This window comes from Microcaecilia unicolor, chromosome 1 (assembly GCF_901765095.1).
Source record: "Microcaecilia unicolor chromosome 1, aMicUni1.1, whole genome shotgun sequence".
Lineage (NCBI taxonomy): Eukaryota > Metazoa > Chordata > Amphibia > Gymnophiona > Siphonopidae > Microcaecilia > Microcaecilia unicolor.
Genome location: NC_044031.1, coordinates 502,950,593 through 502,978,362, shown reverse-complemented (window position 1 = coordinate 502,978,362; position 27,770 = coordinate 502,950,593). Strand labels below are relative to the sequence as shown.

Below are 27,770 nucleotides of genomic sequence, written 5' to 3'. Positions count from 1 at the left end.
TTGATGGACATAACCCATACGTAATGGCTTCATCTGCTTGATGACAAGGAAAAATCTATTTATAAACTGCTAAAATTCTGAGCATTTAGTAATGCTCATGTCAATACCCTATAACATTAACAGTAACTTAAAGTTATATAAATACTTGTATAAATTTAAAACACTAGCACAGTTACATGTATATTGTGTCCCTTGTGTGATGAATAGTAAAACTATGTATTTGGCAGATGTGGCTGGGAAGGGGGAGGGGGCCCTATGTGCTAGCTGGTACAGAGGCCCACAAACTTGTGATCCATCTCTGCATAGCAGTAGTCTCATGGTACTACTGCTAGGGGCCAGGCTGCCAAATAAGGGAGTACTCCTTCCCCACACCAGAAACAAAGGAGATCCCTGGTAGGTTCCAGGAGAATGAGTTTGTGGGAGTTCCTGCCAAGTTGAAGGGGAGAAAGGAATTGGGGGTAGAAAGGTTCTTTGTACACCATCGGCCTCTTCAAAAGACCACAGGGCGGCTAGATGGCAGATGACGTTTAATGTGAGCAAGTGCAAGGTGATGCATGTGGGAAAAAAGAACCTGAATTATAGCTATGTCATGCAAGGTTCCACGTTAGGAGTTATGGACCAAGAAAAGGATCTGGGTGTCCTTGTTGATAATACACTGAAACCTTCTGCTCAATGTGCTGCTGCGGCTCGGAAAGTGAAAAGAATGTTGGGTATTATTAGGAAAGGTATGGAAAACAGGTGTGAGGATGTTATAATGCCGTTATATCGCTTCATGGTGCGACCGCACCTTGAGTATTGTGTTCAATTCTGGTCGCCGCATCTCAAGAAAGATATAGTGGAACTGGAAAAGGTGCAGCGAAGGGCGACTAAAATGATAGCGGGAATGGGACGACTTCCCTACGAAGAAAGACTAAGGAGGCTAGGGCTTTTCAGCTTGGAGAAGAGACGGCTGAGGGGAGACATGATAGAGGTATATAAAATAATGAGTGGAGTGGAACAGGTGGATGTGAAGCGTCTGTTCACGCTTTCCAAAAATACTAGGACTAGGGGGCATGCGATTAAACTACAGTGTAGTAAATTTAAAACCAATCGGAGAAAATCTTTCTTCACCCAACGCGTAATTAAACTCTGGAATTCGTTGCCAGAGAACGTGGTGAAGGCGGTTAGCTTGGCAGAGTTTAAAAAGGGGTTAGACGGTTTCCTGAAGGACAAGTCCATAAACCGCTACTAAATGGACTTGGGAAAAATCCACAATTCCAGGAATAACTTGTATAGAATGTTTGTACGTTTGGGAAGCTTGCCAGGTGCCCTTGACCTGGATTGGCCGCTGTCGTGGATAGGATGCTGGGCTCGATGGACCCTTGGTCTTTTCCCAGTGTGGCATTACTTATGTACTTATGTACTAAAATGAAATTTACTATGCAAGTGGCTCATACAATGAATTTTGCTGCAACAAAATGTGATATTTTGCAGCAATTTATTAACTGCAACCATGACAGAGATTTGCATGCACTACCTCCACTACATGCAAATCTCTGTCATGAATATTCATTGTGGATATCCTGAAAACCTGACTGGCTGGGGTGCCTCCAGGACCAGGTTTGGAAACCACTTCCATATGGACATTCTGATCATGCCCCCAGCAGCTAATGCACAACCTTTGCACATACCCCATGTTAACTGTTGCATGTAGGACTAGATTGAGTAAATGTTGGCCAAATTTGGGCACCCAACAAAATGAACTCTGAGCGCTATTCTATAAATGGCATTCTAAGTTATCACACAAAACATTTCTTTTCCTAGGGTTACCATATTTTGTCCCCCAAAAAGGAGGAAATATGTCCCGCCCCCACCACACACCCCGCCCACCCCATTTCACACCCTTGCTCCGCCCCCTGTCACATTTTCCCCTCCCCCCTGTCACACACCCCGTCACTCCCCCTCCCCATCACCCCCTCCCCTTACCTTACTATTGCCCTGGTGGTCTAGTGACCTCTTCGGGGCAGGAAAGAGCCCCCTCTTTCCTGCCCGGAGCACTGCCCTGCATGCATCCTTCTTGTTCCTGATCTTGGCGCCAATTCAAAATGGCCGCCAAGAGATGAAGGTGGAAGAGGTCACTAGACCACCAGGGCAGTAGTAAGTAAGGGGAAGGGAGGCTAGCAATCTGCCCATTTGTCCGGATTTCGGGCCGCCCACCAGCCTGCCCGTTTGTCCAGAAATCCGGACAAACGAGCAGATTGGCAAAACCCGCCTGGTTTTCCGGACATGTCCAGACATATGGTAACCCTATCTTTTCCACACATTAAGGACTAGATTGAGTACATGACGGCCAAATTTGAGAACCAAATAAAATGCATGCTGAGCTATTCTATAAACAGCACTCCAAGTTGGGAACTGTTTATAGTATAGAGTGTAGCACCAGGATCCGCGCCCAATTTGGGTGTGAGAATTTACAGCAACTGAAAGCTGGTACAAATCCTCACACATAAGTTAGACACAAATCTCTTGAATTCTTGAATATTGGTACATCTTTAGTGAACGCCTCTGATCTGCCCATGCCCCTCCCCGGCCACACCCTTTTTCAGTTACACGCTAAAAGATTTGCATGCACATCTTTATAGAATCGTGCCTAGCAAGATGCGTGCGCAAATCCTAACTGGAGTCAATTAACTGCAACAATTGGCTGTTGGTGCCTAATTATTGCTAGTTATCGGCTCATTACTCAATTAAATAACACATGCAAATGAGGCGTGCACTCAAATTTGTGCACAGAATTTTGGGCACCATATATAGATTCCAGGGCTAAGTGCACCCGTGCTAGCTCCACAATTGACAACACATGGGAATAGCTCATTCAGGGGCCCATTTACAAAGTGGCGGTAAGCCCAACGCAGGCTTACTGCACGCTAATCTGCATGCTTGCTAATCTGGAGCTACCGCTGGCTCAAAGCGGGTGCCAGCGGTAGTTCCAACTCCAGCGTGCGCAATTTCTTACAGCCCATATTTTTTAGTGTGGCGCTAACCCAGTGGTAATCGGGCATCACCGTGTGATACCCAGTTACTGTTGGGTTAGCGCGGGAGCCCTTACCGCCACCTCAATGGATAGGATAAGTGCTCCCCCCCCCCACACACACACACACATGGCCACAAGGTAAGTGAAATCTTACCGCATGGCCATGGCTATTTTCAGTCTTTTTACCCGCTGCTGTAAAAAGGGCCGCAGTGTGTGGCAAAAACAGCCCCTGCTGCCAGGACAAGGCCCTTTTTACTGCAGCTTGGTAAAAGGACCCCTCAGAACACTAACTGCAATTTCCAGCCTATGCACATTTTCCATCTATAGCCCACCCATCTACCATGGCATGCAGTTATTTATTTATTTAGATTTTGCTCACACCTTCTTCAGTAGTAGCTCAAGGTGAGTTACATTCAGGTACACTGGATATTTCTCTGTCCCAGGAGGGCTCACAATCTAAGTTTGTACCTGAGGCAATGGAGGGTTAAGTGACTTGCCCAAGATCACAAGGAGCAGCAGTGGGATTTGAACCGGCCACCTCTGGATTGCAAGATTGGTGCTCTAACCACTAGGCCACTCCTACACAGTGGCGTTCCTAGGAGGGCTGACACCCGGGGCGGATCGCCGATGCACCCCGCCCCCTGGGTGCAGCGACCCCCCCCCCACCCGGCAAAAGGACACACACACCCCTGGTGCACGCCGCTGGGGGGGGGTGCCACTTGCCTGTCCGCTTCATTCGTTTCCATGCTCCCTCTGCCCCGGAACAGGAAGTAACCTGTTCCAGGGCAGAGGGAGCACAGAACGAATGTAGCGGACAGGCGCGCGGCACCCCCCCCCCCCCCCAGTGGCGTGCGCCCGGGGGCGGACCGCACCCACCGCCCCCCCCTTGGTACACCACTGCTCCTACAGTTAGCATGTGATTAAGTACCAGCATGGTAAATTACCACGCTTGCACGCTAACAGCATATGCTAATTCATATGCTAACTGGTTAGTGTATTTTAGTAAACAGGCCCCTAAGTTGAATGAAGAGGTATCTTATTGTTTACATTTTTATTTCTGTAATTTCAAAGGCACATTTTTCTGCAGCAGTCTTCCTCTGTCATTCTCCTGGGGAAATTATACTGTCCCCAGCTTTGCAAGCGCTGCCTCTATTCACAGCATATTGCAAGCTTCACAGCATTCTCTCTCCAGTTCCAGTTCTTCTCCTATTCTCTCCGTATCCTTCGAGGAAGCCACTTTATCACATAACTCTTCCCCCCTCCCCCTAAGTCTTCTATCGGCCAAGCATTTGCTGTTGGTGAGTTCTTATTTCCCATTTAGTTGGTCATGAAAAAGGTAGAACAGAGTGCAAAGCTTGCAGAGCACTGGGATCTAGGGGACTGCCTCAGGCTGAGTCCTACCTCCATCTGTGTTGTCAGGAAGCACCTTTGCAAACTGAAGTATTCTTGAACCAGGCATTTCAAACGCACACAGAGCTGGTTTTTCTCTCGGCAAGCACTCAGCCCCTTTCCGAATCTGACCTAAGATATATTTTAAGTCACCCTTGCGTGTGGCCTATAGCAATATAGAAAATGGAAAATACATTTAAGTGGACGCATTTGATATTGCTTACAGCTTTATGTCTTTTTGGTGCAGTTTACATCTAAATGTGGCCATTATCATCTTGTTAGCCAAGAGTAAAATATGAAATAGTTTCAAAGGTAATAAATACACTTCTGCAATATGTCTACACCTATATTTTTGATTTTATTAAATAATTCAGTGGAGGCTCCTTGTGATGACTTTAATAGTATCCAATGAAACGACTACAAAGGTGATTAGGATTTCCGTCAGCGCTGGAGCATTAGAACCGAATACTAAAGTGAGGGAGCATATACCATTCATTCTTTTAACATTTTTCATTTCATTTGAGACTGTAGTAACACATTTGTACAGCTTATTAAACCTGCTGTGATGAGTTTTATGATCTCTGCTAAAGGAAGAGTGCTGGAATGGCAGGAATATGCCGCACTTGAGTAACAGGATGGACATTATGGTTACTCAGAAGTCCATTTTATATCCTTTGAACTAACAAAGAACTTCATTTTCATAACATGATTGTTAGTCCATTGGAGGCCGTTTTACTAAGCCACGTAGGCGCCTACGCACGCCAAATTGGAGTTACTGCCCGGTTACCTGTGGCTCTTGCGGTAATTTCATTTTTGGCGTGCGTCCACTACGCATGTCTGAAAAATGTTTTTTTATTTTCTGGCGCACGGCAGCTACGCGCATCAAGTGGCATTTGACGCGCATAGACCATTACCGCCCTGTTACCACGTGAGACAAGGCGACGGCCGTGGCCAGAAGGATGCTAGGCTGCATAGAGAGGGGCATAACCAGCAGAAGAAAGGAGGTGTTGATGCCCCTCTACAAGTCATTGGTGAGGCCCCATTGGAGTACTGTGTTCAGTTTTGGAGGCCGTATCTTGCTAAGGATGTAAAAAGACTGGAAGTGGTGCAAAGAAAAGCTACAAAAATGGTATGGGATTTGCGTTGCAAACTGTGTGAGGAGAGACTTGCTGACCTGAACATGTATACCTTGGAGGAAAGGAGAAACAGGGGTGACATGACACAGACGTTCAAATATTTGAAAGGTATTAATCCGCAAACGAACCTTTTCCGGAGACGGGAAGGCGGTAGAACTAGAGGACATGAATTGAGGTTGAAGGCAGTCTCAGGACTAATGTCAGGAAATATTTTTTCATGGAGAGGGTGGTGGATATGTGGAATGCCCTCCCGCGGGAGGTGGTGGAGATGAAAACGGTAATGGAATTCAAACGTGCGTGGGTTAAACACAAAAGAATCCTGTTTAGAAGGAATGGTTCCGTGGAATCTTAGCGGAGATTGGGTGGTGACGCCGGTAATTGGGAAACAAAATGGGAGCTGGGCAGACTTCTACGGTCTATGCCCTGATTGTGACTGAATAGATGGGGATGGGCTGGAGTGTAAATTTTAAGGGGCTTCGAAGTTAGCTCCAGAACTTAGTACAAGAACACCGCTGGGTAGACTTTTACGGTCTGTGCCCTGAGAAAGGCAAGGACAAATAAAACTTGGGTATACATATAAAGTATCACATACCATGTAAATTAATTTATCTTGTTGGGCAGACTGGATGGACCGTACAGATCTTTATCTGTCGTCATATACTATGTTACTATGAGACTTTACCGCTAGGTCAATGGCTTGCGGTAAGGTCTCAGACCCAAAATGGACGCGCAGCAATTTTCATTTTGCCGCACGTCCGTTTTCAGCAAAAATTTTAAAAAGGCATTTTTTGTAGGGCAGCTAAAACTGTGCGTGCCCAAAACACGCGTCTACACTACCGCAGGCCATTTTTCAGCGCACCTTAGTAAAGGACCCCTTGGTTTGGAAAGGAAGTTCCTGCCCACTGGTAGAAGCGGACAGGCAGGTTAAGGGAGCAGAGGGACTGGTTCATTAGGGGAACTAGAAGAATATTGAACAGTGTTATGGAAGGAAGCAGGTGTAACGAAACCCTGATAACAGCAGCTCACTGGGAACACTTCATTCAGGGAGTATTTTACAAAGCCACGCTCACATTTTTAGCTCACACTAAAAATCAGCTGGTGGTAAACGATGAGACACCCATACAAATATAATGAGCGTCTTGGCATTTACTGCCAGCTGATTTTTACCGCAAGCTAAATATGCTAGCGCAGCTTTGTAAAAGACCACCTCAGGACATATGGCAAATTCCGGTTTGATCAACTGGGTTGATTTCAGTACCTGAGCTCTCAATTAGACTCATGTGTTGATGATATCTGAGCAGTGGCAACTACACATAAACATTGATTTGGGAAGCAGTTGTGAACATTACTTGGAAAATTTGTTTACTACTGCTTGCTGGGGCTTCAAGCTCACTGCATAAAATGGGATGTGCAGTAAATAACAGATGTTAATACGTATTAACACACACTAATGCCATAGTGCCCTTCTGTAAATCTAGCCCTGAATCTCCAGTTAAAATCAGGGGCGTAGCCAAACTTCGGCGGGAGGGGGGTCCAGAGCCCGAGATGAGGGGGCACATTTTAGCCCCCCCCCCGCCGACCCCCCCCCTGCGACTTTTGATCGGCGCCGGCACCCCTCCCCATCCCTTTCCACCCCCCCCCCCCACTGCTGCCAACTGTCCCCTGCCACCGCCAGGTACATTTGCTGGTGGGGGTCCTCAACCCCCACCAGCCGAAGTCCCCTTCAGCGCCGGTCTCCGAGTCCGGCACATTCGCTGATCTGGATTCTGTTTCTGTGAGTCCTGACATCCTGCACATTCCATCAGGACTCACAGAAACAAAATCTACTACTACTACTACTACTATTTAGCATTTCTATAGCGCTACAAGGCGTACGCAGCGCTGCACAAACATAGAAGAAAGACAGTCCCTGCTCAAAGAGCTTACAATCTAATAGACAAAAAATAAATAAAGTAAGCAAATCAAATCAATTAATGTGAACGGGAAGGAAGAGAGGAGGGTAGGTGGAGGCGAGTGGTTACAAGTGGTTACGAGTCAAAAGCAATGTTAAAGAGGTGGGCTTTCAGTCTAGATTTAAAGGTGGCCAAGGATGGGGCAAGACGTAGGGGCTCAGGAAGTTTATTCCAGGCGTAGGGTGCAGCGAGACAGTCTGGAGTTGGCAGTAGTGGAGAAGGGAACAGATAAGAAGGATTTATCCATGGAGCGGAGTGCACAGGAAGGGGTGTAGGGAAGGATGAGTGTGGAGAGATACTGGGGAGCAGCAGAGTGAGTACATTTATAGGTTAGTAGAAGAAGTTTGAACAGGATGCAAAAACGGATAGGGAGCCAGTGAAGGGTCTTGAGGAGAGGGGTAGTATGAGTAAAGCGACCCTGGCGGAAGATGAGACGGGCAGCAGAGTTTTGAACCGACTGGAGAGGGGAGAGGTGACTAAGTGGGAGGCCAGCGAGAAGCAGATTGCAGTAGTCTAAATATCAGCCCTTAAACATTTAGGGGTCAGAATTCAAAAAGATTTAGCTGGCTGCTGATATTCAGTGGCGCTTAACCAGGAGGTGCCACCGAAAATTACCACTAACCAGCCCTCACCTAACTGACTAGATTAGGGATAAACTGGAGTCACAGTTAGGGCAGAATGCCAGCTTAGCCAGTTAGGACTAGACTCTATATATGGCGCTGGGAAAAATTGATGTGGAAAAAAACCACACTTAGTTCTATTCTATAAACCGCGCCTAACATTATGGGCGGTTTATAGAATATGCATAGCACCCAGACCCATGACTAAATTTAGGTGTGACCATTTATGCCAACTAAAAGCTGGTATAAATGCCTATACTTGACTTAGGCGCAGATCGGGCATATTCTATAACAGAGTGCGTAGTTTCTAGGAATACCCATGACCCCCCCCCCCCCTGACCCTACTATGGCCATGTCCCCTTTTGAGATCTGCACATTAGAATTTATTGCATCACTTTATAGAATACACTTACAGAATACACACACATATATCCTAATTAGTGCCAATTAGTGCTGATAATTGCTAATTATTGATTAATTATCGGTGCAGATTGATTTATTAAACAATTAAGTTGCGAATGCAATTCAACTGCACTACCAAATTTGCACGCTCAACTTTATCACCATATATAGAATTTGGGAGTTAGTGCTTTGCATTCTGAGCTGAATATTACCCCTTAGGCTATATTTTAACAAATTTTGTTCTTAGAACACAAGAGCAACCATACTGGGAAAGACCAAAGTTGCATTTAACCCAGTATCCTGTTTCCAGCAGTGGCTAATCCAGGTTACAAGTGCCTGGCAGGATCCTAAAAAGTAGCTATATTCCATGCTCTTTACCATCAGGGATAGGCAGGTCTACCTTAATAATGGTTTATGGACTTTTTCTCCAGGAACTTATTTATTTATTACATTTTATTACATTTTTATATACTGCCAATTTCTTTTTTAATCCCAGCTTTTAACACACTTTACAACAACAAATTCCAGAGATTACTATGCATTGAATGAATATTTATTTTTCTGATTTGTTTTAAATCCAAATCAGCAATGCACTGGAGACCAGCGCTGAAGAGGACTTCGGCTGGCAGGGGTTGGGGACCCCCGCCAGCAAAGGCACCTAATGGCGGCAGAGGGGGCGGTGGCGGGGGAGGGTTGGCGGCAGCGGGAGGGGGGTCGAATGTGGCAGTGGAGGGTCAGCAGCGGGGGGGGGGGTGAAAGCATGGGGGCCAGGGCTAAATCTGCGGGGCCCATGCCCCCGTGGCCCCACCTAGCTACGCCCCCGGTTAAAATACCTAAGACACATTTGCCATAAGATCAGATCTTAAGAAAAAACACCACCGCACAGCTAATTCACAGAAAATGTTGCTACGACAGAACCACACCACTACTCCAGGCCTTACACTGTCTTCCCGTGAAGGCAAGAATAACCTTCAAGCTATTATACTGGTCTACAAAATCATATTTGGTCTAGCTCCAAAATACATGGTGGACCTAAATACCTTACCAATGTGCAATATAAACACGGAATCAAGACACTACCTTACACTCAACTTCCCCAATTGCAAGGGACTACGATACAAATCAGCTTATTCATCGAGCTTCACATATCTAGGTAGACAGAATTGGAACATACTCCCAAAATCCTTAAAAATTGTGAACAACTACTTGAACTTCCAAAAACATCTCAAAACCTTCTTCTTCAAAAAGTTCTTCTACAAAGACTCAGGGGAACTCCAAAACAGACCTGTTACTCAAATAAATCCTTGTTAACTTGATTCACATCTCTAATCTGTACTCTACCTCTGTCTCCTATCACCAACACAGATCATCCCATTAAATATAAATACTCTATTTGGTTTGTAAGCCACATTGAAACAATGTCAATTGGAAAATGTGGAATAAAAATTCCAAAATAAATTAAATAAATAAACCCATCAAAATGTGAGCTTTGGAGATTAACATGTCATATTAACTACATGAAAACTAGTTGCCATCTATTATTTTCATTGGTTTAACAACCCAAAATGCCATTTTCAACTCAGACAGAAATGCATGGGGTATACCCCCATGGCTAAAATGTGGAGGACAGGGTTTGGTCCCTGTTCAATGGGACCATTCAGGGCTGAACTTGCCATAGAGACACCATGCTCAGGCCCTGGAAGGGAGGGAAGGGAGATGTGAAGAAATGCAGATGTTGCTGTTACAATGGTACCCTCCAGTCCTGATGCTGGAGAGAGATACTGTCATCACCCAAGTAGACCATCTGCTGTGGGGTGGGGCCAGCAGAGACTACAAAGTGGGAAGCTAAAGAAATATGTATAGGACCATTACTAAAAACAGGACAAGCTCTCGACATAGATGAGCACAGTTTATGTGTTTGCAAGGAGTGGCATTCAACGTGGACCTTGCATCTGCAGCTTCTTGTGATTCTGGGCAAGTCACGTAACCTTCCATTGCCTCAGGTTTAAAATGAGCACCTGTATATAATATGTAAACCGCTTTGATTGTAAGCGCAGAAAGGCAGTATATCAAGTCCCATCCCTGACTGTTTCACAGGAGCCTACATGTGGGAACATTTTCAAAACATTCTAACTTCCTTAATTTAGGATCTGTGTGCCTAAACCTACTCTCCTGAAAACCCTGCTGAGAGGTTAAGTACCTTTTCCAACTAAATGGCTATATTTATCCACTCAAGATATAGGGGATATAATAATCAGTGGGGAAAGGGGTGAGGGAAAGAGGGACATACTTAGCCGGCTAGTGCAAAGTTACAGTCTCTCAGCTATATTTAAGGGAATTTTTGTTCACAATCTAACAGACTGAGCAGGTTGTTGCAAATGTGTAAATTAAACAAAGGGGTACTTTCCCATGCTAATCTGTCTATGCCTAATTTAACACTGTAACATAATAAGGGGGAAGTTATCAACATGAGTTACCATTAAAATGGCTTATTATACTACAACTCAAGCTATTTTACCACAGGTTCCATGTTATGCAACAAGACCTAGTTACTAATAACCCATGTTAACAGTAAAATAACCTATCATAACAGGAGCCCAAGTTCATAACTTCCCCCTAAATGATGGCAAATAAAGACCAAAATGGCACAACCGGTCCACTCAGTTGAGATTCATCCATATGCAACCCAACACCATCTCCACCTCTTATGATCTTTTACCTGAACTTTCAACCCTTTGAAAGATTTATGTCAGACCGCCGGTGCCAGAGAGAAAGAGAAGGATAATACATATCTTAAGTACTATTTCCACATCCTTTATTTTCCACTTTACAAGCCAAATTCCCTTTAACAGTTGTCTACAACATCATTTTAACAAGGGAGACATCAGCTACAGAAAGAGTTGCAACATCATTTCTTGTGTCGCACGAGAGCCTTATTGTTAGGTGCTCCTACATATTCTGCAACCTCTTTTTTTTCCTGTAACTAGGTGCATGTATTTAATACAGAGAAAAATAGCACATACATGCATTATACACTTTTCTATAACAGACAATGTAAATGCATTAGTGCATAACTGGAAACAAATCAGAGAAAATATTTCTTCACTCAACGTGTAATTAAACTCTAGGATTCATTGCCAGAGAATGTAATAAAAGCAGTTAGCTTAGCGGGGTTTTAAAAAGGTTTGGATGGCTTCCTAAAGGAAAAGTCCATAGACCATTTTCCCCAAGTCCATATTGAAACACAATATTGAAGCACTGCCCCCAATTGCAGCAATGCAGTTGGAGAGCTCACGTTCAGCTTAGAGGGAACAGTGCCCCCCCCCCCCCCCCCCCATTGTAGAACTGCTCCCTAAGAGGTCTGAAAAGTTTTGGGGAAATTGTTGGCCTGGAAGGGAAACCAAGCTATAGGAGGAATAACTAGGACCATTTTAAATTGGCTCATGATGGGGACATTCAGTATCACACTGGTTATAAACTTCCCAAGGCCAGAGGATGAGATTGTTTCTTATCAGCACCGATTCCTTCGATAAATTTGGAACAGTTTGCTGGTCCTGTGATTTTTATATTGGATATGAGACCGTGGATGAAGACCCTGCAAATTATTTGCCTCTTCTCAATAAACAGACATGGTTTGAAGCCACCAACACTGTTCTCAGTCTGAACTTACTGTTTGGCACTAAATCCTTCAGTAGAAGGAAGGTACAGCTGTTTTCACCAAAAGTAGCTATTAGATTTAATAAAAAAAACATAAGAATAGCCATACTAGGACAGACTAATGGTCCATCTAGCCCAGTATCCTGCTCCAAAGTGGCCAATCCAGGTCACAATACCTGGAAGAATCCCAAAGAGTAGCAAGATTCCATGCTACCAATCCCAGGTCAAGCAGTGGCTTCCTCATGTCCCTCTCAATAGCAGACTATGGGCTTTTCCTCCAGGAACTTGTCCAAACCTTTTTTAAACCCAGATACGCTAACCACTGTTACCACATCCTCCGGCCGTGAGTTCCAGAGCTTAACTATTCTTTGAGTGGAAAAATATTCCCTCCTATTTGTTTCAAAACTATTTCCATGTAATTTGTGCATTAGGAGAAGCTATTTGCAGCAGAGAGATGTCTGGTTAGCCCTGCAGAGTGGAGAATTCACCCCGAGTGGTACACATCTCTTCAAACGCAACAGAACCAAAACCGAAGTGGGGTTTAGAACTCTCCTACCAACAAAGGGTTACATTTATGGAACAGCAATTTGATTTTTCCTCAGCCATAAAAAAAGCAATTGGTTTTATGACTTTATACATCAGGCTGGATGCTGCAGGGAATGCATACAGTAAATTCTGTACTGCAGTAAGACTGTAAATCCTTAATGGAACTATAACAGGGCAATTCTATAACCAGATGCATGCAGTTACTTGCACTTTGAAAACTGGCCCTTACATGCGTAAGTACACTATGCAGCATTCTATAATGGAGCGTTTAAGTGATTTAGAACATAACTGCAAGGGGGTGTACATGTGGGCAAAGCATAACACGTGTAACTTACAGAATACTGTAGGTTACATGTGTAACATGGTGCACCCATTTATGCCACCCACAGTCCAGGCATTAAGTGGGCACACCTACATTTAGGTGTGCTGATGCAGGTTTACGCTAGTATTTTATAATGCAATCTGGGTGCCCATATGCCATTACAGAATAGGCACCGCCCACGCTGCATCAGGGCGCCTACATCTAAGTGCCCCTTTATAGAATTGGCTCCTTAAGGGGAAGTTATCAACATGGGCTACTATTAAGACGGGTTATTTTACCACTAACTTGTGCTATTTTAGCACAGGTTCCATTTTTGCAATGAGACTTAGATAACCGTAAAGTAACACGTCTTAACTACTGTTCCCTCTAAGCTGAGTGGGTGTCCTCCAATTGCATTGCTACCAGTGTTGGGGGGGGGGGGGAGTGCTTTATTATTGTGTTTTCAATCTCTAGGGACAGGCAGGTTCCCTGGAGTCCTGCAGAACTTGCCTGTCCCTCACTATTGAAAATGTGATAGTGAAACAGCACCACCCACTGGCAGGACTGTGGATGGAGGGCTCCCGCTCAGCTTAGAGGGAACAGTGGCCGTCACCTTCTGTTGGGAGAAGAAACAGCACTTACTCTCTGCAAAAAAAAAAACCCTGAAAAGCAGTCAGCTTGCTTATATGACTGGCCGGGTGCTTTCTGGATACAAATCAATACCACTAAGAACTATTTAGGAAGCAGAACACAGTTAACCCCATGTGAAGCCCATTGTTCCATCTAAGCAGAGTGGGAGTCCTCCATCTGCAGTCCTGCCAGTGGGGGGTGCTATTGTGCTATCATATTTTCAATAGTCAGGGACAGGCAAATTCTGCAGAACTCTAGGGAACCTGCCTGTCCATAGTGATTTAAAATTATTGACTCCATCCCCCCCCCCCCCCCCCCCATTGGTAGCAATGCTGTTGGAGGACACCCACTCACTTAAGAGGGAACAGTGGTCTTAATGTTAGCTCACATCGATAACATTCCTTTTTGGTGTCTTGGGTGACTGATAGTGATCTGTGCCCCTGGGCAATGAGGGTCATGGGCCCCTAACTACCTATCAAAAGTGATTAAACTTGATGGAGGCTAGGGGAGAGTGGGTCCCTTACTTCTGTGGGCCTTCAGGCATTGCCCTATTGTTTCAATGGTCAATTCACCCTGCAATATCAGTATACATTGGAAGTCTTTTATTGCTGTTTATCAGTTAAGACTTAAAATCGGAAGCCCTAATCATAATACCATGCATCAGCACTATGTCATATCATGTTGTATGCCATGAGAAAACATTGTGCAGTCTGTTCCTGTCTATAGAGATCATATTGTGCATCTCACTCGCACGTACATTCCAGCAGCTTACAGAGGAGACACTGACATTCAAGTGCTTGGGTGTAGGTATGGATTAAAGGATCTGAATTAAGAAGCACAGTTTTAGAATATGGCTGTCTATCAGGGGCGTAGCCAGACTTCAGCAGGAGGGGGGTCCACAGCCCGAGGTGAGGGGGCACATTTTAGCCCCCCCGATGCCGCAGCCCTCCCCCCCCCCCGCCACTTTTGACACCCCCCCCAGCACCACCCCCCCCCCCCCCCGTCCCTTTCAACCCCCTCCCGCCACCGTCAACCCCCACCAGCCGAATTCCCCTTCAGCGCCAGTCTCCGAGTCCGGCACATTCGCTGATCTGGATTCTGTTTCTGTGAGTCCTGACGTCCTGCACGTTCCGTGCAGGACGTCAGGACTCACAGAAACAGAATTCAGATCAGCAACGCGCCGGAGACCGACGCTGAAGAGGACTTCGGCTGGCGGGGGTTGGGGACCCCCGCCAGCAAAGGTACCTGACGGCGGCGGTGGCGAGGGAGGTCGAGTGTGGCGGGGGAAGGTCGGCGGCAGTGGCAAGGGGGGGTGAAAGCAGGAGGGCTAAATCTACGGGGGCCCATGCCCCCGTGGCCCCACCTAGCTATGCCCCTGCTGTCTATTATCTTGTAGAGCCGCACAGGTGGCTTTGACTATCTGGGTATAACTCTGTTGGTGATGAGCAAAACACTCACTGCCAACTTCAGCCGTTGGCAGTGAGTGTTTTGCTCACCACCAGCCGTTGGCAGTGAGTGTTTTGCTCATCACCAACAGAGTTATTCCCAGACAGTCAAAGCCAACACCTGTGCAGGCTTTGGCTTTGAATATCTAGTTATTTTTAAGCCGGCTAACACTTAGCTGCTTAAGTCGGTATTCATCACTTAAACGACCAAGGTTACCTCATAAAGATAGGACAGTCTTTTATGTGGTCCCATTTATGTGTTAACCCTGGCCACCAAGGGAAGACTGACCATTCGGGCAACCGGGCAGTGCCCAAGGGCCCAGAGGCTCTGCCCGGATGCCCGGCGCACCACTGCCTCTGCAGGGGGGAACAGATTCTTTCCTGCCTGGCCCGCTGGGCTGCCACTATTCCCTCCAGCACTACAATATTTTAAAAATGGCGGCTGAGACCCCCTGTGGAAGTCTTGTGAGAATGTTGAGACCTGTGAGACTACTGTAGGACGTCTTGGCTGCCATTTTGAAAACACAGCAGCGCCGGCAAGTGGGGGAATAGCAGCAGCAGCACAGCGGACAGAAAATAACATGCCCCCCCTCCGCAGAGGTCACCAGGACTCCTCAGGTAGGACCAGGGCAGTGGGGACGTCAGCTGCGGCAGCAAGGGAGGTGTCGGGCAGCGGCTAGGCTGGGGGACCAGACCACCCTCAGTCCGCCCCTGCTGGCCGCTTAAGGGATGAATATCAGCACTTAAGCGGCCAAGTGCTGACTTCGCCCCCAGAATGCCCCCAAGATAGCCGGTTGTGTTTGGTGCTAACAGCGATAGTCAGCAGCACTTAGGGGTCCTTTCACATAGGCACACTAGCGTTTTTAGCACATGTGTTAAATATGCATGCGCTAAATACTAAAGTTGGGCATCTCTAGCATGTAGTGCATGCTAATCATTAGCACACACTAAAAGAATTAGCGCACCTTTGTAAAAGATCCCTTATCCGGTTAAGTGCCACAGAATATTAGAAGCTAGCCCCAACCAAGCAATTTAACTGGTCAGCGGCTGGCTAAAAATCATTTTGAATATCGGGAACTGATGACTAGCTTTCAAGAGCTATAACTCCCTTTCAGGTTCTCCATGTAATCAGTCCAGCAAAAATGTATCACCTTTCTTTGTTCCAGTGGCGTAGCTACGAGGGGCCTGAGGGGGCCTAGGCCCCTGTAGATTCCAGCCTGGACCCCCCTCCCGGCGAGCCCGCCCCCGCCGCTGCCTACCTTCACTTTTGCTGGCAGGGGACCCCACTCCCCGCCAGCCGACGTCCTCTCCGTCCTGCTCCTGCTGTTGCATGCATTGCTGACGTCCTGCACGTACAACGTGCAGGACGTCAGCAATGCATGCAACAAGAGCAGGAGCAGGACGGAGAGGACATCGGCTGACGGGGAGTGGGGTCCCCTGCCAGCAAAAGTGAAGGTAGGAGGCGGCGGGGGAGGGTACGCAGCGGGAGGGGGGTCGGAAAAGACGTGGGGGGCGGCAATGGTAGCGGGGGGGCGGTGCCGGGGGGAGGGCTAAAATGTGCCCCCTCCCCTCGGGCTTTGGACCCCCCTCTCACGGAAGTCTGGCTATGCCCCTGCGTTCACCTTTATTTCCAAAAATCCAAGAAAATGAACATGGTGACCACACTGTTTTCTTTGGTTATTCAAAAGAGAGGGCACAGATTTACAGTGAACTAACCCCTTTCCCCATCTGCAATTCTGAGGGTTGGCAGGATCAGAGAATGGCACTAGACGATCGGGGTTGAAAGAAGTGTGGCAGGAAGGCATAGTAACTCAGCTTTTTATTTGAAGTTTTAAATGAATCAAAAATATTTCTTTAGGAAAAAGGTTTGATAAAAAAAAAAAAAAAAGAAACCAACAATAAACAGAAAAAAAAATATCCACAGAAAATGAAATCTGTTCAACCAGCAGATAAAACATCACAACGGGGAGACCTAAGAAACAAAGCCACAGGGAGGCGGATTAATAAAGGAAATATGAGAAATCAGAATATGATCAGTAACCCAGACTATCAAATAACTAAATACTGTCTTCAGCACTAGAGACCTGAGGCCTGACTGACAGCCTCTTTAACATCAATAGAAAAGCATAATTGAGAAGGGTCATTAAAAAACTAAACCCTAAAAAAAAACCCTATTTACCATTAAAATAATACATTTGCATAAATTGTGCCTCCAGTTAGAAAGCCTCTTGGCACGTAGCCAGACCCTTCCTGGGTCTGTCTACAAGCATCTGGAAAAATCTGAATTCTCTCACCAGTAAGCTGGGTACAGCCTTCTTTCAAATTTCTATAAAACAACTTTTGAGTAGACAATATCATCACCTGTGGAAAATTCAGCAGTCTCAAATTTAACTGTGGGATAATTATACAAGTTTTCCAGTGGTGTTGATTGGAGTTCGCTCGGAGGAAGGAAAGGTGAGTAGTGGAGTGCCTCAGGGATCTGTGCTGGGGCCCATTCTGTTCAATATATTTGTGAGTGACATTGCCGAGGGGTTACAAGGTAAGGTTTGCCTTTTTGCGGATGACACCAAGATTTCCAACAGAGTGGACACCCCGGAGGGTGTGGAAAACATGAAAAAAGATCTGAAGAAGCTAGAAGAATGGTCTAACGTTTGGCAATTAAAATTCAATGCGAAGAATTGTAAAGTGATGCACTTGGGGAGTAGAAATCCAAGGGAGACGTATGTGTTAGGCGGGGAGAGTCTGATAGGCACGGAAGGGGAGAGGGATCTTGGGGTGATAGTATCTGAGGACCTGAAGGCGACGAAACAGTGCGACAAGGCGGTGGCAGTAGCTAGAAGATTGCTAGGCTGTATAGAGAGAGGAGTGACCAGCAGAAGAAAGGAGGTTTTAATGCCCCTGTATAAGACGTTGGTGAGGCCCCACCTGGAGTATTGTGTTCAGTTTTGGAGGCCGTATCTTGCGAAGGATGTTAAAAAAATGGAAGCGGTGCAAAGAAAAGCTACGAGGATGGTATGGGATTTACGTTCCAAGACGTATAAAGAAAGGCTTGCTGACCTGAACATGTACACCCTGGAGGAAAGGAGGAACAGGGGTGATATGATACAGACGTTCAAATATTTGAAAGGTATTAATCCGCAAACGCACCTTTTCCGGAGATGGGAAGGCGGTAGAACGAGAGGAAATGAAATGAGATTGAAGGGGGGCAGACTCAGGAAAGATGTCAGGAAGTATTTTTTCACGGAGAGGGTGGTGGACGCTTGGAATGCCCTCCCGCGGGAGGTGGTGGAGATGAAAACGGTAACGGAGTTCAAACATGCGCGGGATATGCATAGAGGAATCCTGTGCAGAGGGAATAGATCCTCAGAAGCTTAGCTGAAATTGGGTGGCGGAGCAGTTGAGGGGAAGAGGGGGTGGTGGTTGGGAGGCGAGGATAGGGGAGGGCAGACTTATACGGTCTGTACCAGAGCCGGTGATGGGAGGCGGGAAATACTGCTGGGCAGACTTATATGGTCTGTGCCCTGAAAAGGACAGGTACAAATTCAAGGTAAGGTATACACATATGAGTTTGTCATGGGCAGACTGGATGGACCATGCAGGTCTTTATCTGCCGTCATCTACTATGTTACTATGTTACTATGTAGTTTCTACTACACCGCCATTTTACCTTGCAATAAAGCTGTCTCTTCTGCCTTGGCCTGAATGGAATCACTAGTCATTTCTTCAGTTTTATGTGACTGGGTAACCATCTGTTCCTCAAGAGCCTGAAGTTGAGCAGAATTTTGAACTGAAGAATTAATAAAACCAGAGCAAACCTGAAAGTGAGGCCAGCACAGACCAAATGGAATGCAGAGGCTGTAGATTCTGCACTTCGATTTAACTCCTGCTGCCTTCTGAGGATACATTGACATCTACTAACAGCTACCTCCAGGCCATGACCTTACCATGCAGAACTCTTTCCTCCTGGACCTCTAGTCACTCCCTCCAGTAGCAGCATCTCTTCTCCATACACTGCCACAGAAGGAACTGGCTGGTGAACCAATGAAGAGGCCCCTCCCAATGACAGCTTAGTCAGGGAGCTCACCAGCACACTCCCCACTTCCCCTAATACTCTCTCACCCCTCCTCCTGGCTCGCCTTGTATCCTCCCTCACAAATCTGGAAGAAACTGTAGTCCAACAGGAGGACTAAGCAAAACATACTTCCTTGATCGTAGGCCTTCCTTACCTCCTGCACAAAGTAAAGCCTGGGCTAAATTGGGCTCCATTGTCAGGTCCCAAAATCAGAGATGAGGAGGAGAGACCCTTATGTTGGGGCATAAGGCAACAGAAGAAACCAAATTTTAAAAGGCACCAATTCACCCAGCAACTTAAGGAAAGTTCCAGGCACATTTCCTAGACAGAAGCCATCTTGGCAACAGTTGCCCACCCAACTGCCCACTGCTGTATGGGTTTTGAGTATAGGGTAGTTTGGCAGTTAGTATTTTTTGTTTGGTTGGTTTTTGTGGCTATCAGAATTTGAGATGTCAGCTTATGGCAGGTGTGCATTGAAGAACTGGGCCATAGGGAAATGCATGGGTACCACTGAGGAGTTGTGTGGGCTTTCATGTAGCAACTCAGTGGAGCTTTTGACCCAAACAACCTGGCCTCTCTATAAGTGTTTCAGATGGGCTAGTGGACTAGTGGGTAATTAAATTATCTCACTGCTAAGATGTCACCATCTAGCCAAATGGCCAAGTGTGGCAGCAGACAATTATAAAGCAACTGTCCTTAAGTAGTGTCGGGGATGTAACATGCAGTACTTTTGTTATTATTTGTGCTGGCAAATTTGTATAATTATTTGTATAATTATTCTTTTTGTTGTACATAATGTCTGCAGTGGAATGATAAGACATTTATAAAGCTGTGCTGTGTTCATTTTGTGTTGGGTGGAGGAAGGAGTGTGTGCGAATGCCCATGTTGTGCCTACTCCTGACAGGTGACTTTTGAGTGTTCGATGGCAGCACGTTTGCTTGCTGCTCTTGGGTTAAAGACTAATTATCACCAGAGGTCATTTTAAATGAGTCAGAGGTGACCTGACACAACCTGAACTAAAGCCCCGATGCTCAGAAGCAAATGTAGGTACTAGAGGCCAATAGCACCAGACTATGGCTCAGAGGCAAATAACATGGGAACTAACACACTTTGTGAAGAACAGCGCAAATGACATTCAAATTATATGCAAAGGAAAGAATTTCCTATTCCCTCCAAAGTATAATGAACGGCGCAGCTAGTAAGGGCATGCTTACCGCTTCAGAACCTATGCCAGCTCTGAGCTGGCGTTAGAAGGTGCCCGCACAGGCTCGCTGCACATCTCCCCGCCATGTACCACTCCTCCTTCTCGGTGGCCATGAACTCCAGTTTGGGTGAGCAAGGCAGCTCCGACACGCAGAGCAGATGCATGAAGCACAGGGACAGGAGCCATGTGGCGTCAGGCTGCAGCACGCCTGCCGATCTGCTGCCGGGAATCAGGGAGATCGCTGGTACAACTGCTAAACTTTTAGCAGGGTCTTTAGAAAGTTGCAGAAGACTGACACAACCGGCAGCTCTTCCTCCTCCTTTCCCTCCGCTCCCTCTGTGCATTCTGGGCAGGCGCTTGAGAGCTGTGCTTGACGCACAGCCCTTGAGCACATGCACCACGCACAATCCTCCCCCTTAACTCTCCAAAAACTCCCTCATGCTCAGTGCTATCACCACGCTTAAATTTGCACATCATTAGCATTGAGCATGAGGGAGCTGTTCAGATGCGCTGATCAGGCAGTATTTCTCCGGCGCTGAGTTTTGAGCATCTGGACCTGAGGGAATGATGAACTGACCATTTTTCCCATAGTCATAAAACAGGAGCAAACCTTTAGTACCTAGGCCCCTGAATATGAAATGGCAAGACCCCATTCATAAGTTCTAATGTGCACTGTTGATATCTCAAATGCTACACAGCTGCTGTAAGAACTAACCAATTAGGTATGACAGCTACCTAAAGCACCACACATCCAATAACTGTACCTCTCACCTCTCCTCCCAGGAGAATCTGCCAGACAACATGAACCATGAAAGCTGGTTGGCTTGTAATATCTGGAAGTCTCACTCTACAATATGATTAGAATACAGTCCAGAAAATTCATGAATATTTTTTTTTTAAATCAAGGTACAGACAACACACTTTTCCCTATAAAGCCAAGTGATGGGGGGGGGGGGGGGAGGGGAGCCTATATACCGTGCCTAAAGGGAACGCATGTTGTCCTACCATTGAAAAAGGCATGAGCTGAATCCACATTACAATACAATAAGCTGTCATTCCCACCTGACATGTGCTTTACAGTTTATCAGCTCTACACTCATTTCCAAACTACTACCTGAAACTCTGCCAGTTCTATTCACAAGTACTATCTCCATAAGAGTTTCCATAATATTCATACATATTTTTTCCATCAGCTTTGCCCCCCCCCCCCCCCCCCCCCAACCCCACCCGTTGTCCTTCATGTGCAGCAGCAACAGACTGGAACTGAAGGATGGCCATTTCTCATAAGGAAATTCAACAGCTGTGCCAGGCTCTGCTCCCTGGAAGTTGTTCACATTGCATAAATCACTTGTGTTTTTGAATTACTACCAATTACAGAAGCTTCTCTGCTTTTTTAGCTCTTAATTTACCTAAATCCCACCCTATAATATGCCTTTCACCTGTGCCTAAAAACGATCAAAGTACGATGCATCTCTCCTGATGACAGCAGTGTCAGGAGAGGTGGCTTTGATGGACATGCTTTATACTCATGACCTACGATATAAAATATCCAGCTGCCTCTCCCTGGGTGACAAGATAACTAAAATCAAGGCAGTAGGATGGTCACTGTATTCCATGAACACCCTGGCTGATGTGAGGTTCCATAATTCTGTGCTGGGGTTCAGCCCATTGTCCATTTCCATTCTTTTGCACTTCATAATGTTATCTTTCAAATTAATTATCACATTCTATTTAGTCATTGCTTAATTCAACCCTACAAGTCTTTTATACTGATGTATTCACTGACTAATTTGTATTGTTAGTTTAAGATGTTAGGCACATTGAACCAGATTTGATTGGGGAAACTGTGGGATATACATGAAATAAAATAAAATAAAATAAACCCTAGCACATGTCCATTCCTCTTTCATATGTAAAATCAAATTACATCAAATGATAATTACCACTGGATTCAGGATCTGGAGCAATATAGCATTATTGAATATTAATGATGCAAAGCAAACAAGAAAATTTATAAAAGCCCATCTTCAATTTTTTTTATTGAATGAAACACTTAAGTACATTCATACCCCACACTGTCAAAAGGTTGGTTCATGAAAATTATAGATATGGTTTACCCACCCATGAAATGTGTATTATTATTGTCAGCATTCTGAACAGAGAAGGTACTGGTTACAGTATGTGACTCCACAATCATCCTATTGCCAAGCTGGTCTTGTGTTAGTAGATCCATCAGTACAGCTCTGATACAGACACATTGACTATGCATACATCAAGCTATAAGCATTCATTGTCAAAAAAAAAAAAAAGGAAGCAAGGCAACACAAAAGATTATTCTTCTGCAGCAACAGAGTGAAGAAACACTTAAAAATCAATGAAGTAAAGATGAACAATCAGCTAAAGACATCCCTGCTAATGTCTCAGTAAGTACTAACAATGAGCAGCTCTGTTATTAAGTGAATTGTTAGGCACGGGGCAGCCCTGCTCTCTGATACATACAAACTGGCATTCTGTGCCAGAGAGAATGGCACAATGCACTGGGAGCCGGCAGCAATTCGTTGGGGTGCTTTCTCATTGTAATGAACCGCTTTCTAGGAATACACAGAAAGCAGCAGTTTCCCTGGCTTTCTGCAGCACAATAAAACAGAATGAAAGGCATCCTTTGCAACCCTCTCTCCACAAAGAGACATTATTAACTCCAGCCTTTGCCCCGGCACCGAAAAAAAAGTGACTAGGGAACACAGATCACCAGCGACATGCCCCACCACCGAACCTCTGAAACTGCTCATCTGCTCCTGCCCCAGGAAGACACACTACTTCATTATTCGTTCAGAAGATGCTCTGACACCCAATAGCACTGCCTTGGAAAAACGATCCGCAGTTCAAGCAGCTCCTTAGTCTAAAACGGATGCGCTACCAGCAGTCAAACGCATTCTGTACAAAACAAAAGCCCTTGCAAATTTCAGCTTTGATTTGCCAGGCACAGCGAGACACCCCGGGACTAATCGGTACGCTGGCCCGGGCGGACAGCAGATCAATCCCACTGCAGCAAAGGATGGGCAAGAAAGTGCACACGGGGAGCCACACTCACCAGCTGCAAAGAGCAGAGGAAGATCAGCGTGCAGCGTCCTGTGCAACAACCCATGGTAAGGAGGAAGAGGATGGGAGGGAGAAGCGACCCGACCCGGGCACAGAACCCAGCAGGCAGAGCTCGTCCAGCCGGCACCGGCGGCCCCTCCGCCGCCCCCTGCCTTCGCCTCTCTCTCTCTCCTCCCGGTAGTCAGTGCACTGTGGCACTTAATGAGGGAGGTGCAGGGAGCTCAGTCTTAGAGAGAGGTGGGAGGTGGCAGCAGCCCTCCGGGTTTCCCCCGTCCGTCGCAGATCCTTCCAGGGAGAACTGGGTGGGAAGGAGTATGGGACGACCGAGAGACAGAAGGGGTCAGGGAGAGGGCGGCACTGGGAGGGGCCTGAGTGAATTTATAACAATTGTGGCTCAGGGGAGGGGGGGCAAAGACATCAATCGGATAGCGGCAGCTTTGTGTTTGTTTGCACCAGAAAGAAGGAACAGCAGCAGAGAGCAGGTGAGAGAGACACTGCTGCTGCTGCTGCTACCGGGTATATAGACAAAGCCTCCCATTTGGCTCTAGTCTGCTGTGCTTTATCAGACAAGACTGAAGCTGGCCAGGTAGTGGCTCAGGGATGCGGAAAGGATGAATTAGAAGCCAGAGAGAACATGGGAAAACATACCTATGCCTCTGATTTTATATTTTTCACCTTGTGGCCATGCTTGATCATAGGTTAATGCGTGCTCTTTTTATGCTGGAGATTAAAGCATCATTCCTTCCCTTTTCAGAGGGGAAAACCTCCCCACTGGTCTAGACTGGCATTAGACTGGGCCTGTGCTCCGCTGCAGGGCAGAAGGGAAGAGCCCCTGGCACAGCTGGGAATGAAAAAGGCATTTGGTTGGACCACATGTGACATCTGTCACTTGACAAGTGATGCAGTAATTTCAGTAAGGGTCTCAGGGGCTGATGAAGACTACCACTAGGGATAACGCTGAGTTTGCACCAAATGTGCCAATGGTTTCAGAGAGAGCACTGAAACTATTAGCGCAGACTGCATTAAAATGCATATAGATGTATGTTAATGCAGTTATTACCCACCTCATAGCAAAAAAAAAAAAAAAGCATTTCTTACATGCATTTAGCATGGGAAACTTTACCCCAGGTCCAGGGCAGCATAGATGTTAGTTAAGATGAGCGGGTGTGTCTAGCGGCAACCTGAATACCCTGCCCCCCCCCCCACCACCACCACTCTTGAGCCGAGCCTGATTTTCCTCCCCCTAGTGGTCCAATGGCTCCCCCTCCCAACCCAACGCAACAGTAATGTTCATCAACCCTGACCCGACCCCCATTCCCAATATAAAAAAATGTCATGGTAGTCCAGTGGCACCCGGACCCCTCCTTTTTCTTCCCCTCCCCCTCAGTCACAAATTGCCCTGGTGATCTAGTGGAAGCTCACCCCCAAACCCACATACCTCATAGTGGAAGCTCACCCCTAAACCCACATACCTTATAGAAGGCAAGAGCGATGGCTACTCACTTTTATCGTAGATTGGCCCCACCCAGTGCAGCGGCAGTGGCATACCGAGGACAGGGCGATGGGGACGGTCCGCCCTGGGTGTACGCTGTAGGAGGGGTGCAGGGAGCAGCCATGTGGCTGTCGGCTCCACTGGTTCCCTGCTCCCTCTGCTGTTACTTCCTGTTCCGGGGCAGAGGGAGCAGGGAACCAGTGGAGCCGACAGCCGCACGGCTGCTCCCAGTACCCCAGCAGGTAAGAAGAATGCACCCAGGGGTCGGGGCTTGGAGGTGATATGCTGGGGGGAAGGTGATGTGCCGGGGGGACGCTGCACCCAGGGGGTGTCATTTTACCCAGGGGGGGTGTCATGCTGCACCCGGGGGGGGGGGGGGGTGTGCAGCAGCGATCTGCCCCAGGTGGCAGCCGACCAAGAAACACCACTGGGCAGCAGAGGCAGGGGGTGGTGGCAGTGGGGGGGACAGCAATGGCGGGCCAGGGGTTGGCCAGGGAACCCAATGACCTTTAATGCCTAGGGGACCAGATCACTGTCTGACCTCCCCTGCATTACTCTATCACAAGCCTTTCAGCATCAGCCTCTCAGTGTACATTTCTGAGTACTGATTCAGGGACTGATGCTCAAAGGCTCAATGTGAAGACTCTACCACAGAATTAGTGCCAAAAATTTGCCACAGCATGTTCACACTAATGGGCATACAACTTTTTGCTGCATTAAAATCGTGGCTGTAATCTGTGGCTCTGCGCAAAATGTCAACTTTCCTGTCAGGAGCACAAGAGAGGAGTCTATAGTCTGCAAATGGTGCAGAGAGCAGTCAGAAGAGCAGAATACACATATCAGTGTTCTAAAGTTTTTATATAGCAATAGTGATTCCACAAAAAATTGCTTATCGCTGAATAAAAAATTTAGAACACCAATATGTGTATTCTGCTCTTTTGACTGCTTGCTGAATTTTCTTGTCAGTGCCTGAGCAGTGATTGGCTCAGGCACTGACAGAAGGGTTGACATTTAAAAAACAAACACACAATCGTGACACACAGTATGCATTGGCCTCTTTCCCCCAACCCAACCATTCTTCCAGCACCTCCCGCCAAAAAACATATCCCTGTTTCTAACGGCACCCACCCCACCCCCATATGATCATCCTCCTCCTGATCAAAACCCCCTTTTCCAAATAAAAAAAATGCCCTGGTGGCTAAGTGGCCTCCACCCCTCTCATCCCCTCCCCTTCCCCCAGTCATAAACAAAATTCCACTGGCAACTGGCGGTATATCAAATGAAATAAAAGAAATACAATAAAATAAAAATACCCTGGTGGTCTAGCAGAAGCCCACTTTCCCCTACCCCCATGAGGCAGGAATGATGCCCACTCTGTTCTGCCTCTGGGCACCATCATCTTCAAAATGATGGTGCCCCACCCTGTGCAGTGCATCATGGGATACAATGGGTGAGGCCTATCTACCATATAAGGGAGTTTCTCCTCTATTTGGCAGATAAACCCCACTCAATGCATCTCCCCTATAGGGCAATTAGGCCCCACCCAGCGCATCCCAAGATGCACCATGCAGCATGGGGCACCACCATTTTGAAGAAGGAAGCAGTGTGAGAAAGGATATTTGAGTTGAAGGGAGAGAATGAGTGCCACTGGACATTTGCTCCTCTCGGTCCCAGACCTGACATAAAGTTTCCCAAGCTAAATGCGCATGAGAAACTTATTTTTTCTTTTCAAGCATGGCTGAGGAGTATCTAATGACCACATTAACGTGCATTAACCCACCTCTGCTGAAATCATTGGAACATTCAGCACACAATAATATGAGCACAAACCTATATGGTAGATAGGCCCCACTCAGTACATCTCCCTCATATGGCTAATAGGCCTCACCTATTAAATTCAGAGTACAAAAAAAAATCTGATTCTGGTTTTATCTCAGTATCAGCAACATAACCCTTCTCCAGTAGCAGAGATATTGGGCCCAATATTCAGCTGGCGGAAGTCAGTGTTTTGCTGACCACTGTCAGCTTTATTCCCAGATATTCAGTGCCAGTTCATGTCCAGGAACCAGTATTGACTATCCAGGCATATGTAGCCAGATAAAACATAGCTGTTTTTATGCAGCCGGTTAAGTGTTTTATCCTCCTTACTACTTACCATACAAAAATATTCAAATAGTGATCATCATCTCAGGAACAGCATATATCCCTTCCACTTCCAGAGACGTGTTTCAAGCAGGCGGGTTTTTGTTTGCATCATGACTCTACATATAAGATGTGAAGATCACTGGTGTTCAGTATCTTTATTTTTGGTGACAACTAGCCCCAAAGCCTGCTTTCAAATAGAGCCAAACCCTTTATGAAATAACACAAAACCCTGCAAACAACAAAAAAATAACCCACTCAAAACCTATACAGAAAACTTAACACACCATAACAGCTCTACAACCTATGAAAAACAGTGCTACTGGGCCCTTGAGCACCAATATACCTGCTACTGGGAAACAGAAACAAGATGGACTGTTACACATCCCTACACAGCAAGGGCGTAGCTACGGGTGGGCCTGGGTGGGCCCAGGCCCACCCAAACTATACTCAGGCCCACCCAGTTGTCCTGATAGGATGTGCGCTTTGGCGCCTTTCTGCCACGGCTCAGTTGAGCCTCCATGACGTGCAGCGTTTCGGTAGCCAGCAGCGCTCCAGTCCTACTCCCGCTCCTACTAGACTTAACTTTTTTTTTCTTAATTCGGATCCCCTTTCCTGATCTAGACCTGGCCAATCTACCGCTGCACTCCCACGATGCTACTCCCTATGA

The 27,770-nt window shown here is 46.5% G+C and overlaps 1 protein-coding gene across 1 annotated transcript in view; it reads right to left on the bottom strand.

Moving 5' to 3' along the window:
- NKAIN3 (sodium/potassium transporting ATPase interacting 3) overlaps positions 1 to 23,597 on the bottom strand; it is an 829,211-nt gene extending 805,614 nt beyond the window's left edge. Inside the window, exon 1 of the mRNA XM_030214894.1 lies at positions 23,459 to 23,597. Within this exon, the coding sequence (XP_030070754.1) occupies positions 23,459 to 23,512 (54 nt within the window). The 5' untranslated portion in view covers positions 23,513 to 23,597. The remainder of the gene's footprint in view (positions 1 to 23,458) is intronic.
- Positions 23,598 to 27,770: the final 4,173 nt, after the last annotated feature.